Below are 13,587 nucleotides of genomic sequence, written 5' to 3' on the forward strand. Positions count from 1 at the left end.
TATTCATTTCATTTCAATGTATTTACAAATGTTAAGACATTTACAAGTGCACATTAACATGGATATCGTATCGTATGTAGAATGAACAAGATCGGTTTGATTGTAATAACAAGTATGTGACTTCAAACTTCATATATGTTCACATCACGAATGAACTGCAAGAAATCTAGTACTACATTTCCTGTCCACCATACAAAAATTCATCCGGAAATGAATTTTCTGCAGTTCATTTTCAAGCCTTAGCTTTCACACACATTTCAGCTATGATTCGCTAGAGTTGTGCGTGTAGAAAATTGTATAGCGTTCGTAGAGAACGCATACCACTGTCGCATGGTCTGATGAGAAATGATATTTAAATGCTTTTGTTTTACCTAAGGTCGAAGCCACTTAGGGAAAACAAGAAAAAAATTGGTTTAGGTTTCGAAAGCATGTAAAATCCATTACATAACTCGGGATAAAAGTTGAAAAGCCTCTTTTTCGTTGGTTTATTTACCTCGGCTTCGCCTCGGATCAGCAAAATTCACACGAAAACTCTACTTTTCAACTTTTTATCCCTTGTTTTGTAATATTTATTTATACAACCGAGTGATAAATGCTTTTTTAGGCACTAGATGTGAAGATTGTCCCACGAGGCCATAGGCCGAGTATGACAATACACATCGTGTGCCTAAAAAAGCATTTATCATCGAGTTGTAATAAAGGCAACAGAAAGTCCTACTTTTTGTCACTTGTTGCGAAAATAGCTATTTTGAACTGCATTTTAACGTCGACACACGCACTTAGTTTTCTCTAAAATCGAAACAGTGGTAGAATGTGTCTTACTATTTTTCATCACCCAGAATACAGTGTGCCACGCAGTACTAGTTTATACTGAAAACTACAAAAGCGACAACTTTATTTTCATAGTTGAATACGGTCGTTTCGTGAAATTTTATACTGAAATCTACAAAAGCTCTATTGAAACTACAACTATTGAAAAATTTCTGACAATTGGAGAAACCGCCAACAAAAAAAGCCCTTTTCGGGAACTTCAGTCGCTTGAATCGGCTACCTCATATGTTAAAGACAGGTACGAGAAAAATAAGCGATCATCTCTTGTTAATGTGGTCTTTATAGCGTGCTGCATCTTAAAACTGACGAAGTAATAGAATTTGTATTAATCAATTGGAAAAACTTAGATCCATTGAAGTAATAGATGTCGAATTTTTAAGTCGTTAACTTCTATCACTGAAAGTATAATTAGGGTAAAAAATCTAGTATTTCGTTTTATTAAGGTCGATCTAGCATGAATTTCCTTATACATTTCTTCAAGAATATTTAAAATTTAGAAAAAAAAAGTGTTTGAGACAATCAACAGCCCAAAATAGGTACCTGATCCCAAATTGTCTTCGAGCTGCTCCAACTGCTAGTAGACTACAAATGGTTGCAAATTTTTTTTTTCGTTTATATTCTACTCAATTTAGTCATCGAAATCAAGTCCGTTAAATGATAAACGAACTTATTTATCTTTCTCATCGTGAGAGTAATTTATACAAATTTTTTTGATGCAAAATAATGTTCTTAGGAGTAATTCTACCTTTTGCCTTGGACAATGTCCTATTGATTTTGTGTACGTAGACTACGGACTGGTTTTTCTAGTTCTCTGTTCGCTAACAGAAAACAGACTTTATTTTGTTTTAACCAGTTGACAAAGAAGTTTTAGATTTCTTTTGTCGTTTATGTAACAAAGATAATTTTGATATTTAATTGAATCAGTCCAGTCCATATACGCAATGATCTTATTGTTAGACTGTGTGGTTCTTAATTGTTGTTGTGGTTCCAGCAATTTTTGAATTGAAATATTTTTTCTTACAAACCTTGAATTTCATACAGATGAAGAGACTAGTTCATTTAATAGAAGACAAGACACGACAAAATAAACTAGTATAATTCATCGCTTAATGACAATACACAAATAGCATCATCTCTGTAAAAATTCATAAAGCCATCACATATTCGTTCAGCTTGATTTTATTTATCACATTTTGGTCAAAAATTTATCTTTCAAACCGGAATTTTTATTGAGAAAAATAATTTTTAGCTTTTTGTGTTTTGTTAAAAATTCATCTGATAAAATGAAAACAAAACCGCTGACGATGAAGTTATAATGTGAGATGTGAGGCTCGTTTATTTGCCGTCTTTATGGGTAAAGTTTATTCGTAATTAATGCATTGTTCAGTCATGTTGTTAGCCATTGACTTGTGCGGTGACAATGACTGTGAACTACGACATAGAATTTAATATTAGTTTCAAGGTTTTGGCCATTTGGTAGTGAATGAGATGTTTAAGATTTCGAGAGTTCAACAATAGATTCGAAAACGTGAATTGTTTTGTTAAACAGGTTGACGGTTCTTTTTTGCTGAATTTCCTCTGAATAAATTATAACAGTTGTGGTATACAACTGTTGTGTGTCGGTTTATACAGAACAAGATCTACGAATTATCGTTTCTGTTAATCTTCGATGAAATTCAGTTTTTTAATTATTATATTCTCGTTCATTCCATTCCATCAGGCTTAGACCTTCAGGATTTTCGGTAAAATTACTAGTATTCTCACAGTTATTAAAGGCCAAGGAGAAACTCATTTTGCATTTCCCTGATCTGGTAAAGACATCTATGAAAAACATAAGCATAGACATATATTACAAGGTTTTATGTTAAAATTAATGAAGTAATAGATTTTGCACCAGTCTGTGTGATATGATTAGATTAAATGAATAGATTCGATAATTATGTTGGTTACTTGTCGTCTGGTGAAAAGTTAATAGAATGATCTTGACCTGTTCACGCAACACTAATTTCAAATGCAAATATTTTGTCATGGGTCATTCCGATTCTTAACCTTTCAGAAACATCAAATGTATCCAGATATAACTGTCAGATCTGGTACTTCTTTTGATTAAAATTCGCTTTCTGTTTCATACAAAATCTGTTACTTCATTTGTTTTAACGTAATGTCTTGTATATAAAAGCGGAACAACCAAAGTTCATCGCTTATTTTTGACGTCGTTATCGTTGACAGATGACAAAGCCTGCTTATGTTGAAAGTCCCTCAATAAAATCTACGCATACAATTTGAATTTAAATCGAAAAACCTAAATAAATATATCCAAGGAGACCAAACCAAACACATACTCATCTTTATTGCATAAATTAGTAACAAAGCCACCTTCTGAAACGAATAAATCCTAAATCGGATATTTAATCCTTATTTAATTTGCTGCACAACACACCTTTCGCCACCATCTATAACTACTCGCCTCGTGTGCCTTGCGCAACATCTGATTATTGTGAGACATTAAGTATTAATGAAAACACACTTTTTGGTATCAATAAATTACCGTCCAATAAATAAAACCTCAGCTCTGTCTTTGGCTATAAACCATTACACATCGTAGACGGACTTTTTGTATATTTTCGGATTCAAATTTTGTGATCGAAAAATTCGTCAATTTATCAAATTTATGATTTATTCAATTTGATGTAATCGAAATTCCGTGCATCGTTAATGTGACAGATAATGTTGACCATAATGTAATGCTAAATGTGTGCAATAACCATATTTGGCATATAGGACAATTTGAATAGACGAAGAGCATTCATAGTCAAAGTCAATCTCGTTGTTGTGGTGGAGGTCGACTGCTAAAAAAAAAATTCTGCAAAAATATGGTTTTCTGATGTGCAATAACTTTACACCTCCTGGTCTGATCTTATTCCTTAAAAGAGATTGGTTACATAATTCTCTTCCAATACATTCCTTATCCGATGTGTGGTAAGTTTTGGCGCGTGTTGGCAATACAACACGAGACCTAACTGTGGCTAGTGGCTAAACACAGCAACGCGAAAAAGACCTAGTTCAAATTTTTCTTTTGTTCTACTGTCAAGTTTGACAGCATAACAAAAGAATACTGAATTAGGTCACAACCTCACTTTGAATTTTTAACGAACAATATTATTTAAGTTGCGGTTATGTTTGCTTCTGTGGATGACGGTCGGTTGTTTTCGGCCTGTCAAAATTCGTTTTTACCGTACGATGGAAGAAACCTATTTGTAGCTGCACTAACTGTTTAAATATAATTCGCTATGGCTATGACGGTTTAACAAAGTTCATTGAGGGATTGAAAAATGTCGGCAGATAATAGGCGAAAATAAAATTGCAGCGCTGCGAGTGAGCGAGAGGTGCTTGATGGAAACAATGTTATGGGTACGATAATATAAATTTTATTGCGTCGGCTAAAGAAAACTATTTTTTCGCTGAAGTGATTTCATATCGACGGTAACTTTAGCATCTTTTAGAAACGACGGACAAATATCGAAATGTGGTTATCATTGAATCTGTTACTTCATTCGTTGAAAGTATCGTTCGATGTTGGTACCAAGACATTTCAAACAATCTGTAATGAGTATGTTCAATAAATAGCATCTATTTGTCAAAATTTGTTGGTCAGCCGACCTCGTGGGTGTCTTAACCTGTTCTTTCAGAACCTTGGTTGGTACAAAATCTTTTACTTCATTTTGTTGTTGACATACATTTCGGTACATAGTACTAACAACACCTAGAACTCATCGCTTATTTTTGTCATCGTTGCCAATATCATATGACTAGTGATTTCAGACCAGGTCTCTCCATCGACTTTGTTCTTTAATTTATAGCGGTTAGCTCTTCGGCTAAAAAATAAATCAAAAATTCAAACCAAACTCAAAGGCGTACGGTTTTACATTTCACATAGATTCTTCATAAAATAATTAATGTGGGCGAAAAAGTTGTTTTTTAATTTCTTTTTTATGGGCCCGATTAAAGATATAAATTTTTGTCAACAATTTAGAAATCATTGCAAAATGATCGACATTCGAAAAAGATAGCGAAATTCATAATCTGGTTGGTTTTATGGTCACAAAACATTTAAACCATACGTTAAACATGGTCTAAATCAAAATATCGAACCTTTTAGTGGTGTCTCGTCGACGGTCGTTGGATTTTTCATTATTTTTATTGATTTTAAATTGCTTTCACATTGAATGGGCTCAACAATTTTTAACATTTACAGCGATTTGAAATTTCAAATATATTTTTTTCTACTTCACATCTGTCTCTCTGGTCTGTATTTAACTGAAACTTTGTTTCTATTTTATATCAGATGTACGATTTCGATGGTGATTTTGAAACGATATACACCGGTGAAACCGACTCAAGCATATCAGGGCTTATTGACACATATAAAGGTTCCGAAAATTTGAAACAATGGAAAGGTCCACATTGTAGCAACATTAACATGGCATCGGATGGCACGAAATTCAAGAGTTTCATCGAACCGAATGATACGTTACGGTTTTTCCGAAAAAGTATGTGCAGAGCTCAAACATTGGTATGTACAATTCGCACACACAATCAATTAACGTTATTTGTTAACCAATTAATTCAACCAATTTGTTTTCCTTCTTCCGACAATTAGTATCGAGTTGGCGAAGAAAAAACCATCGGATCGCTGACGGCATTCAAGTATATGTTCGAAGAGAACGCTATGGACAATGGGCACTTCGATGAACGGAATAAATGTTTCTGCAGAGATGGTATGTGTCAGATGATCATTTTTAATTTTCCATTTTTGAATTCAAATTAGTTGGAAGAGTTTTCTAAAGATTTATGGATTGTTGTGGCTGAAACGTCTTGGTAGCATAATTATATTTTGATGTTTTGGATGTGTTATATGTGCGTGTAGGCGGTATAGTTATACCATAAATCGTATGCATCGTATGGGATCGTTTAGAGGCATAATACAATAGGTTTAGCTACACATGTCAATGTCATGCGTAGCAATTAATATTCAGATGCCTATAAGCATCCAGACGTCTAGCTTTTTTCTTACATTTCAAATTACATTTTAAATGTTAAAATACCATTAAACCATCCAATTTATCGCACATTGCACCATTAAAAGGTACAGCAGAAAGCTATGATTGTCTGGTCATTTTCATTATTAATCGTATCGATCGGCGTTGTCTTTAAAACTAACTCAGAACAAATAATCTTCTGGTCTGGCTATTCGCTAACTACGTAGTTTGTATTTAATGAACTATGAGCTAAAAACCTGTTCGTGTGTTGTGCAGACATAAAAAGAATTGCAATCGTCTTGAGGATGGTACATTGCTCTCTTAATTGTCATATTAAAGATATTCAACGGAGGATTAAAATAGCATGCAATTTACCAATGCCCCGTCTGCGAGAGAGATCTTAGAGCATATTAGGGATTACCAGTGAGCATCATGTAACTATAACGAGACAGAGGAGTTTGTCATAAATTTTCAAAATGCATTCCAACGACGAATCAAGAGATCAGCGCTCGCTTGAGAGCTAAGCAAACAGGTTACCTTTGGCTGTAGAAAATTAATTTTTAATTAAAATCGTTTGGCACAACTGCTCATATTATCGAGTGTCCTTCCATTATCAAGTTAGAATCACGCAAACGAAATGATCACCAGGGACTACTTTCTAAAGGTTTTTTTCAAGAATTTTTGAGAATTTAAAAATTAGAATTCCTTCAAACTTTTAATTCGTGAGTTTTCATGAATAGGCCCTGCCGAGGCCTATTTCTAGAATTTTCAAGAGGTTTTGAAAATACTTGGACAATTCTTGAAATTCGTGAAATTCTTAATTCAAGAATTTATACGAATTTAGAGAATTTTCGGGACTTAGCCTCGCAAAAATAGGCCCTGCTAATCTCCCAGCAAATAATTGCTCATTTACTTTGCAAAAATTGTCTGACAACAGTAGCATTGGACAATTCCACACAACAAGGACCAACTCTTTATGTACCTACTTCAGCTCACATGCTCACATCCATATATGTTGCATTGTATGATTAAACAATTTGTAAATTTAATTATAACCGCGGGGCGCGCAAGTTTACCGTAAAACATTTAATTTCGATGGTATAATACCAATGTTAACTCAAAGTAAATATTTACACTCTCGTTTATTAGCTTGGTCAATTAATACACAAATATTTGTACAACGATCACTGCTGTGTATTTATTACTTTACGCTATACAACGAGATTTGAACTAGCCATAGAGGCAACAAAACAGAGCAGTAGCGGTCATTGTTAAGCAAATAAACATTTGTTGGTGTTGTTGTTGTTTTTAAAATGAACACAAATTAAAGCTCAATTTTGTTACTCTCGATTTTATCATGAATCTTTGGTGACTCTTTTTTCTTAGCTGGATGTAGGTGTGTAGGTTAATTGAAATTAAGAAAATAAAATTTTGCATAATTGATACACAGGTACATGTCTGCCGTACGGCTTGTTGGATGTATCGGACTGTTATTATGGATTTCCGATAGCGCTCAGCTATCCCCATTTCTTGGACTGTGACGAATCGGTCGATGATAACATTATCGGAACTAAGCCAAATCGATCGCTGCATGAAACGTATTTTATGATTCAACCGGTAAGTTTGTTCGTATTGGTTTACCTTTCAATTGAAGATAGGTGTTTGTGATCAGAGCGAAGGTCAATACTCGATTTGAATGCGATGAATAATTTTAATTGTAGAGTAGGCTCGTCCATTTTAATTTGGACTTGCAACTATGTTTGGTCAGTGAAAAATTGAAGAAAAAATATTAAAAGAATGGTCGAACTGCAGCTCTATAAAGTTTGTTTAAAAGTGATGACTAACGCCGGCAAGCAAAAAAAAAATCATTCTAAACTTTCGATTTACATTTTTTCAGAAATCAGGACTGCCATTGAGCTTGTCGGTTAAATTACAAATTAATATGGCAATGAGAGACATCAGTAACATGGCGCATGTTGAACGGTTCTCAAACATTGTGGTGCCGATGCTGTGGTTTGAAATTGTGAGTAGAGCATTTTTTTTGTCAACCTTGTATACAAACGACAGGCGGCGCATTACAATCATGACATCTATTACTTCTTTAGATTGAATGTTGAAAATATTGCACAGTGGTCGAATGTAATGATATTACAGCACACACTCGGGTGTGGGCTGTAATATCCAGGTTACATTTGATGTCGCGAAAGTAAGTCATTACGTGAGGTAACAATTTTGTGATAAAAGCACCTAGATCGGGTCTTTTAGACAGGTTTAGACTTTGTGTGTCCGAGCCGAAAGCGACACTTGTCGAAAGACAGTTACCAAAGCGTGTAGTTCAAAAACACACGAGAGAGTTTGGAAGTTGTTTCCAAATCAATGCATTACATAGCGGAATCCAATGCATTCTGGTTTATCGCCTGTCCCAAGCAAAACTTCTGATTATCGCAAGGGAATTGACATAAAATGAAACCGAAAATATTCTTAATGTAATGGATCATTATCGCAGGCGCCAAGCTGCCATTTAATGGTAAACTTTCGCTTGGGGCAGGCAATAAAATATTTTCCTGTGTTTTTTAAACTTTTGATTTACGGTATCGTTGTCAATGACATATGGTGCCTGTTCATGACAAATTATTGAAAAAAATTCTGACAATTCCGAATTATTCTTAAAAGTTTTCATAAAATTTAGAGTTTTTCCGAACTTTTTCAGAATATTTCGGAACTTTTCAGAATTCCCAAAATTAAGCCCTGGCCTCAAGTGACAATCTACACATCTAGGTCCTAAAAAGGTAAAATATCCATTTGTGCGCGGTATGCGGTAATAAAGGAAAACCTTGAAGGGCGCACAATATTAATAAATTGTGGATAGTACAAAGCGACAACAATATACTTAAAACAGTCCATAAAATTAGAATGGCATGTTCTTCAACTGATCTGTGGATGATACTCTTGTAAGAAAGACATTTCGACTTCCCAAAAATGTTAATAGACGATATGCTGTCAGTTTAACTGTCAAATCTGTTGCTTCTTTTAATATTCACAGAGTCTTTCCAAAATCTTTTACTTCATTTTGTTTAAGCTCAGAATTCGTTATATATGACCATTTCAATCATGTTATGATGTGATGTGTGCGTTGACGAAACATTTTAGAATGAATTTGCGAAATCTTCATCCAGCTTATATGAAAATGAAATTCAAGCCACATCCGATCCGAATGATCGATGGCTCTATAGAATCGTTAGTCTCCCCTGACAATTTTGTCGAACAACTTTTTTCTGGTTGTCTTTTTGTTTTTGGCAGTAGAGTTGTAAATGTGACAGTGTTGCATTTTGAAAAATAGTTATTTGTGAACTTAAAGTTGAACTATTTCGCCAATGAACAGACGATTTATTTGGAAGCGTGCTTAGAAAGACACTGCGATACATACCCAAAAAAGGTCGAAAGGTCCGTGTCTGCAAGCGATACTCTGTGCAGCCTATGCTTTTCGGCTAAAAAAACTCTTGGACAGCAGCAACCAAAAAAGTTTGACAATGGATAGTAGAGAGTAGTCCACCAGGAGTCCAACGATACTACGGAAGCCGTTGGTCGTCGCTGTCCAAGGTTGTGACAAGAAATTGAGAAAATTTGACTACGTCGGAAAACTTCTAAGGGCTCATCTGCCGCCATAAAGCCACTAAAAAACGAAAAACCAATCAGACCTCGTTACTGCGGGTCTCTACTTTCGAATAATACCAAAAACAAAAAGACAGCCTGAAAAAATTTGTTCCACAAAATTGTCAGGGGAGACTAACGATTCTATAGAGCCATCGATCATTCGGGTCGGATGTGGCTTGAATCTCAGTTGTTCGATACCTTGGCAAAATCATTCTTAACAAAATTAAAGTGAGGTTACCTTTGAAAGTACCGTAACTGGGTTGTGGGTTCGTATCCCAACTGTGCAACAATTTTTGATTTAAAATTACATGTCCACAAGTACACTTACTCCAGGAACTAAAATAAGGATTTCTGTGCAGGGGGGAAACTTTTCGAAGGGGCACCTAAACACAAAATCTTGGGCGCCAAAGTAAAAATTTTTATCCAAAAATAATATCATGCGTTCAGGACGTTGACGAAAATATATTTTTGATACCTAGGACCCGAAACGTGTGACTTCGTCTTCGCCTTCGGCTCTGTCTGGAAACTTCTCACACGCAAAAAAAGACCTAGGTCCTAGGTACGAAATGTACTATTACGATTTAAAGGGAATTATTCCCCTGACCGTAAGTCTAGGGTCTTTCATCCAAAAAATCATTCAAAATGTCAAAATGTAAAGTCTAGTCAAGTTGCCGATCATACCTGATAATAATCTGCAATTTTCTGGAATTTAATTTTTCGGTCATGTTAGGGGTGTATTTTTACCTGTGCAAAATGCGTCCACAATATGACCTAAAAATCAAATTCCAGAAAATTGCAGATAATTATCGGTCTACTGGACTAAAAGGTGTTTTTGGTAGAATATCAGCCCTAAAAATCACAATAGTGGTGAGTTTTTGGGTATGAGGGTGAGTTTTGTCTATAATTTATATCTCTCGATGGATGTAACTGAAAATTCTGAAAAAATTCTCAAGTAACGTCTGTGATTTTTGCAGAATTTTTGGACCCCTACTTAGAGGTAAAAATATTTTTTCAAATATTCTTCGTTAAATGAGGGTGTGTTCCGCCATTTAAAAAAAATCTGAGTAAATTACATAATGTAGGCACATTCCATGAAGACAAATCAAGTGACCAAAAACGGTAGTAGCACTTTTGTCTAGCATATGGAAAAAAATCATTGAATTTTTTCATCGTTAAATACGGGTCCAAAAAATCTGAAAAAATCTCGGATGTTTACAGACATTTTTTGAGAATTTCTACCGATTTTTACGTTAACACACCAGAGAGAAATAAATGAGAAACAAAATTCACATTTTTGTTAATAACTCCATTTTGGAGTTTCATACGCCACACCACTGAAAGTAGTTCTAGGCCAAGATCTTTCGAATGATTTAGTTCCTTTAGTGTCACTTTTTACATGCCAACCCTATTTTCTTTCCATTTTTTTTTAGTTTTAGGAAAGTGAAAGCTACAAGTGTGAAATACTTTGATTCTGTATCTGTATCTCCACCTAAATGATGATAAAAGATTAAAAAAAAACTGATATCGGCAATGCCATTGTCATTTTCAAACTAGGTTCAATGCGCCGCAGGCAAAATTTGTATTAAAATTACATTCATTTGACTATTTCAAGTTAGATAATTGCAATTTGCGATTTTTCTTGTGGGCAGATCTGGATTCGCAGGTGGGAATTAGAGGGGCGCAGGTGGGAAAATTCCCACCTGCGATGTTTCTTAGTTTAGTCCCTGACTTACTCATTTGATCCCCTGACGGTCCGTTGCTAAAGCGTAACGTTAAAAATATCGAATGTCCTATGGAAAAAAACATTGAAGAGCTCTTGAAATTAATAATGACCCTAATTGAGCAGTCCGACTAATAAATTTAAACAAAAAATTTCCTTTACGACCAATTTATTTACGTATTTCGTTGAAAGTAAGAACATCAGGAATGAGAGCATAATGACGCAATAAACACTAATAAACCAAAAAAAAACTCAATTTTACGTTCAACGGTCAACAATACGCGAACGTGATGGGAAATTTTCCAGATTAATGTCGTCGATATCTCTGATATCACGTACCTTAACACAATAAAAAAAAATGTTCTTTTCTCATTCGCATATTAACGGCACTCTTGCTTGCGTTACCACGCGCAAGACACCACGATATATATTCATTTAAAATGCTCCGATCAATGCAACAATAAGAAACAAGATATCCGAATGACGCAGGTACAATAAATTAAAATGTTCTTTTCGGTGATTTTTCGTTTCATTTTTATGTCCTCAGGAATTTTGTGTATCGCTTCATTTCCGCAGATTTGCGTATATTTATAAACACAAAATGTCTTAATGGTCGGATATATTTGACCGACAGATAACTTTGTTGTTATTTTTATAAATTTGGTTGATGTTGCTGCTGATGTCAAGGTAAAAATTGTTTTTGTGCAGACACTGTTGCAGTCAGTCCAGTAGTAAATTTTCCATTTTACGTCAATGTGAACCGGTGTCAGGGAGGTGGTCCTCAACTGAGATTCACTTAAATTATAATCGGTCGTTGCGTTTTAATATTTTTGGTCCACTCGATCGTCGATGGTAAAATTCTTTTTTTAGAATTTCATATAACAGTGCTGCGCAACATCACATGTTTCTTTTACGTACTCAAAAGCGGTTGATGGTCTGTCGTCTCAATCTAAGTAAATTGACAGGTGTCTGCCACCATCTATTTCCATAATAAAGATTCAGATGTATTGAGGCGATGTATAATTCATTATCGCATATGTTTAGCTAATTAGCACTTATTAGACGGTGAGAATTCGTTAAAATGGAAAAACATTTTGTTAAATCCACAATGAATCGCAATCTTATTGTGTCGAACGATTAAAATCTAATTTATTGCCTATACAGCTCCGAGCGTTTTGCTGTCGTGCATTAATTGCTTTGATACGTATTTTAGTTTAACTTTGGACGATCTATTAATATCCCTAAAGATTCACTGACGCCAGCTTGTAATACTATTAGAAGTCACAGGACACAACAACTGACTAACTCAGAAATTTTCTAAATTAGTCAGGCGTTGAATGATATGTCTTCGAAGAATTCTCTTCCAAAGACTTCCCCGTGGTTCACTCTCAACTATGATGTGTGCTGATCTTCTCTATGAAATTTTCCTTTAAAGATTTCCCCACAATTGACAATCACAATTAAGTTCCATTAAGATAGGTTGAGTCAGCTGTAATTCAATTAAAATATTCAAATCAACGATGACTTGACTGATTGAAAACTTCCGTTGAATTAATTACATTCTCGGAACAAATTCTCACTATGCAAATGGGAAAATCGTTGGACTTTAAAATGTATATCACTCAGTGCGGTCTAACCTTCTCAAATTCCAATTATTCATTTTGTTTACACGCATCGATCTGAATATGGTAATCCGATTGCAAGATTTGGTTTTTTCAATGTTCAATTCAAAGAAATTACACAAAAGAATGAGAATATGCTAAACGGTATCATGTCGCTGGTGCTAAAAAAAAGCCTTTTAAGTCAACGAGATGAACCGTTTTTTTTTATTGTAATAGCTAAACGTATGGTGCTGGTCTAGCCAATTAAGGACGGCATGTCCAAAATTTTCATTTTTAGTGTCTAGATTAAGGTCGTTTAGACAATTTTGACACATAAATTGCATACAGTTCGACATCGACACCCGACACGTAAGATCAATGTCTTTTGTTGGAAAGTTTCGTAATATCAAGCACAATCTTAATAAGTGCAGATTTGATAGAAAGTTTACACACACCACCCACAAACTTCATTACCTTCGAACAATGAGAAGCGATATAAATAGACTGACCATATTGCAGTTCAGTTCATTTCAATTTTAATTACTCACTTCATTTAGCTGCAAGTGCGCTGTGTGTTTCAGATGTCGGAACATCAGCGCAAGATATTAAATCAAAAAATTAAGTTGCCATTCAGCCATCAAGAAAAGGTATATGATGCAGGAAAGAAATTACATTGATTACGAATTCCGTATTGAATTGTTCGTATAATTTGCGGATTTATCATTTTTCTTGTCGACAGTTC

General features: G+C 34.7%; 1 protein-coding gene across 2 annotated transcripts in view; it reads left to right on the forward strand.

Moving 5' to 3' along the window:
• The window catches only part of LOC119078512 (scavenger receptor class B member 1), a 50,525-nt gene that overhangs the window by 30,682 nt on the left and 6,256 nt on the right, over positions 1-13,587 (forward strand). For both annotated transcript variants that reach the window (XM_037186073.1, XM_037186074.1), the window contains exons 6-9: positions 5,177-5,404; positions 5,492-5,609; positions 7,321-7,487; positions 7,768-7,893. In XM_037186073.1, the coding sequence (XP_037041968.1) occupies positions 5,177-5,404; positions 5,492-5,609; positions 7,321-7,487; positions 7,768-7,893 (639 nt within the window). The remainder of the gene's footprint in view (positions 1-5,176; positions 5,405-5,491; positions 5,610-7,320; positions 7,488-7,767; positions 7,894-13,587) is intronic.

Source organism: Bradysia coprophila, unplaced genomic scaffold, assembly GCF_014529535.1.
Source record: "Bradysia coprophila strain Holo2 unplaced genomic scaffold, BU_Bcop_v1 contig_297, whole genome shotgun sequence".
Classification (NCBI taxonomy): Eukaryota; Metazoa; Arthropoda; class Insecta; order Diptera; family Sciaridae; genus Bradysia; species Bradysia coprophila.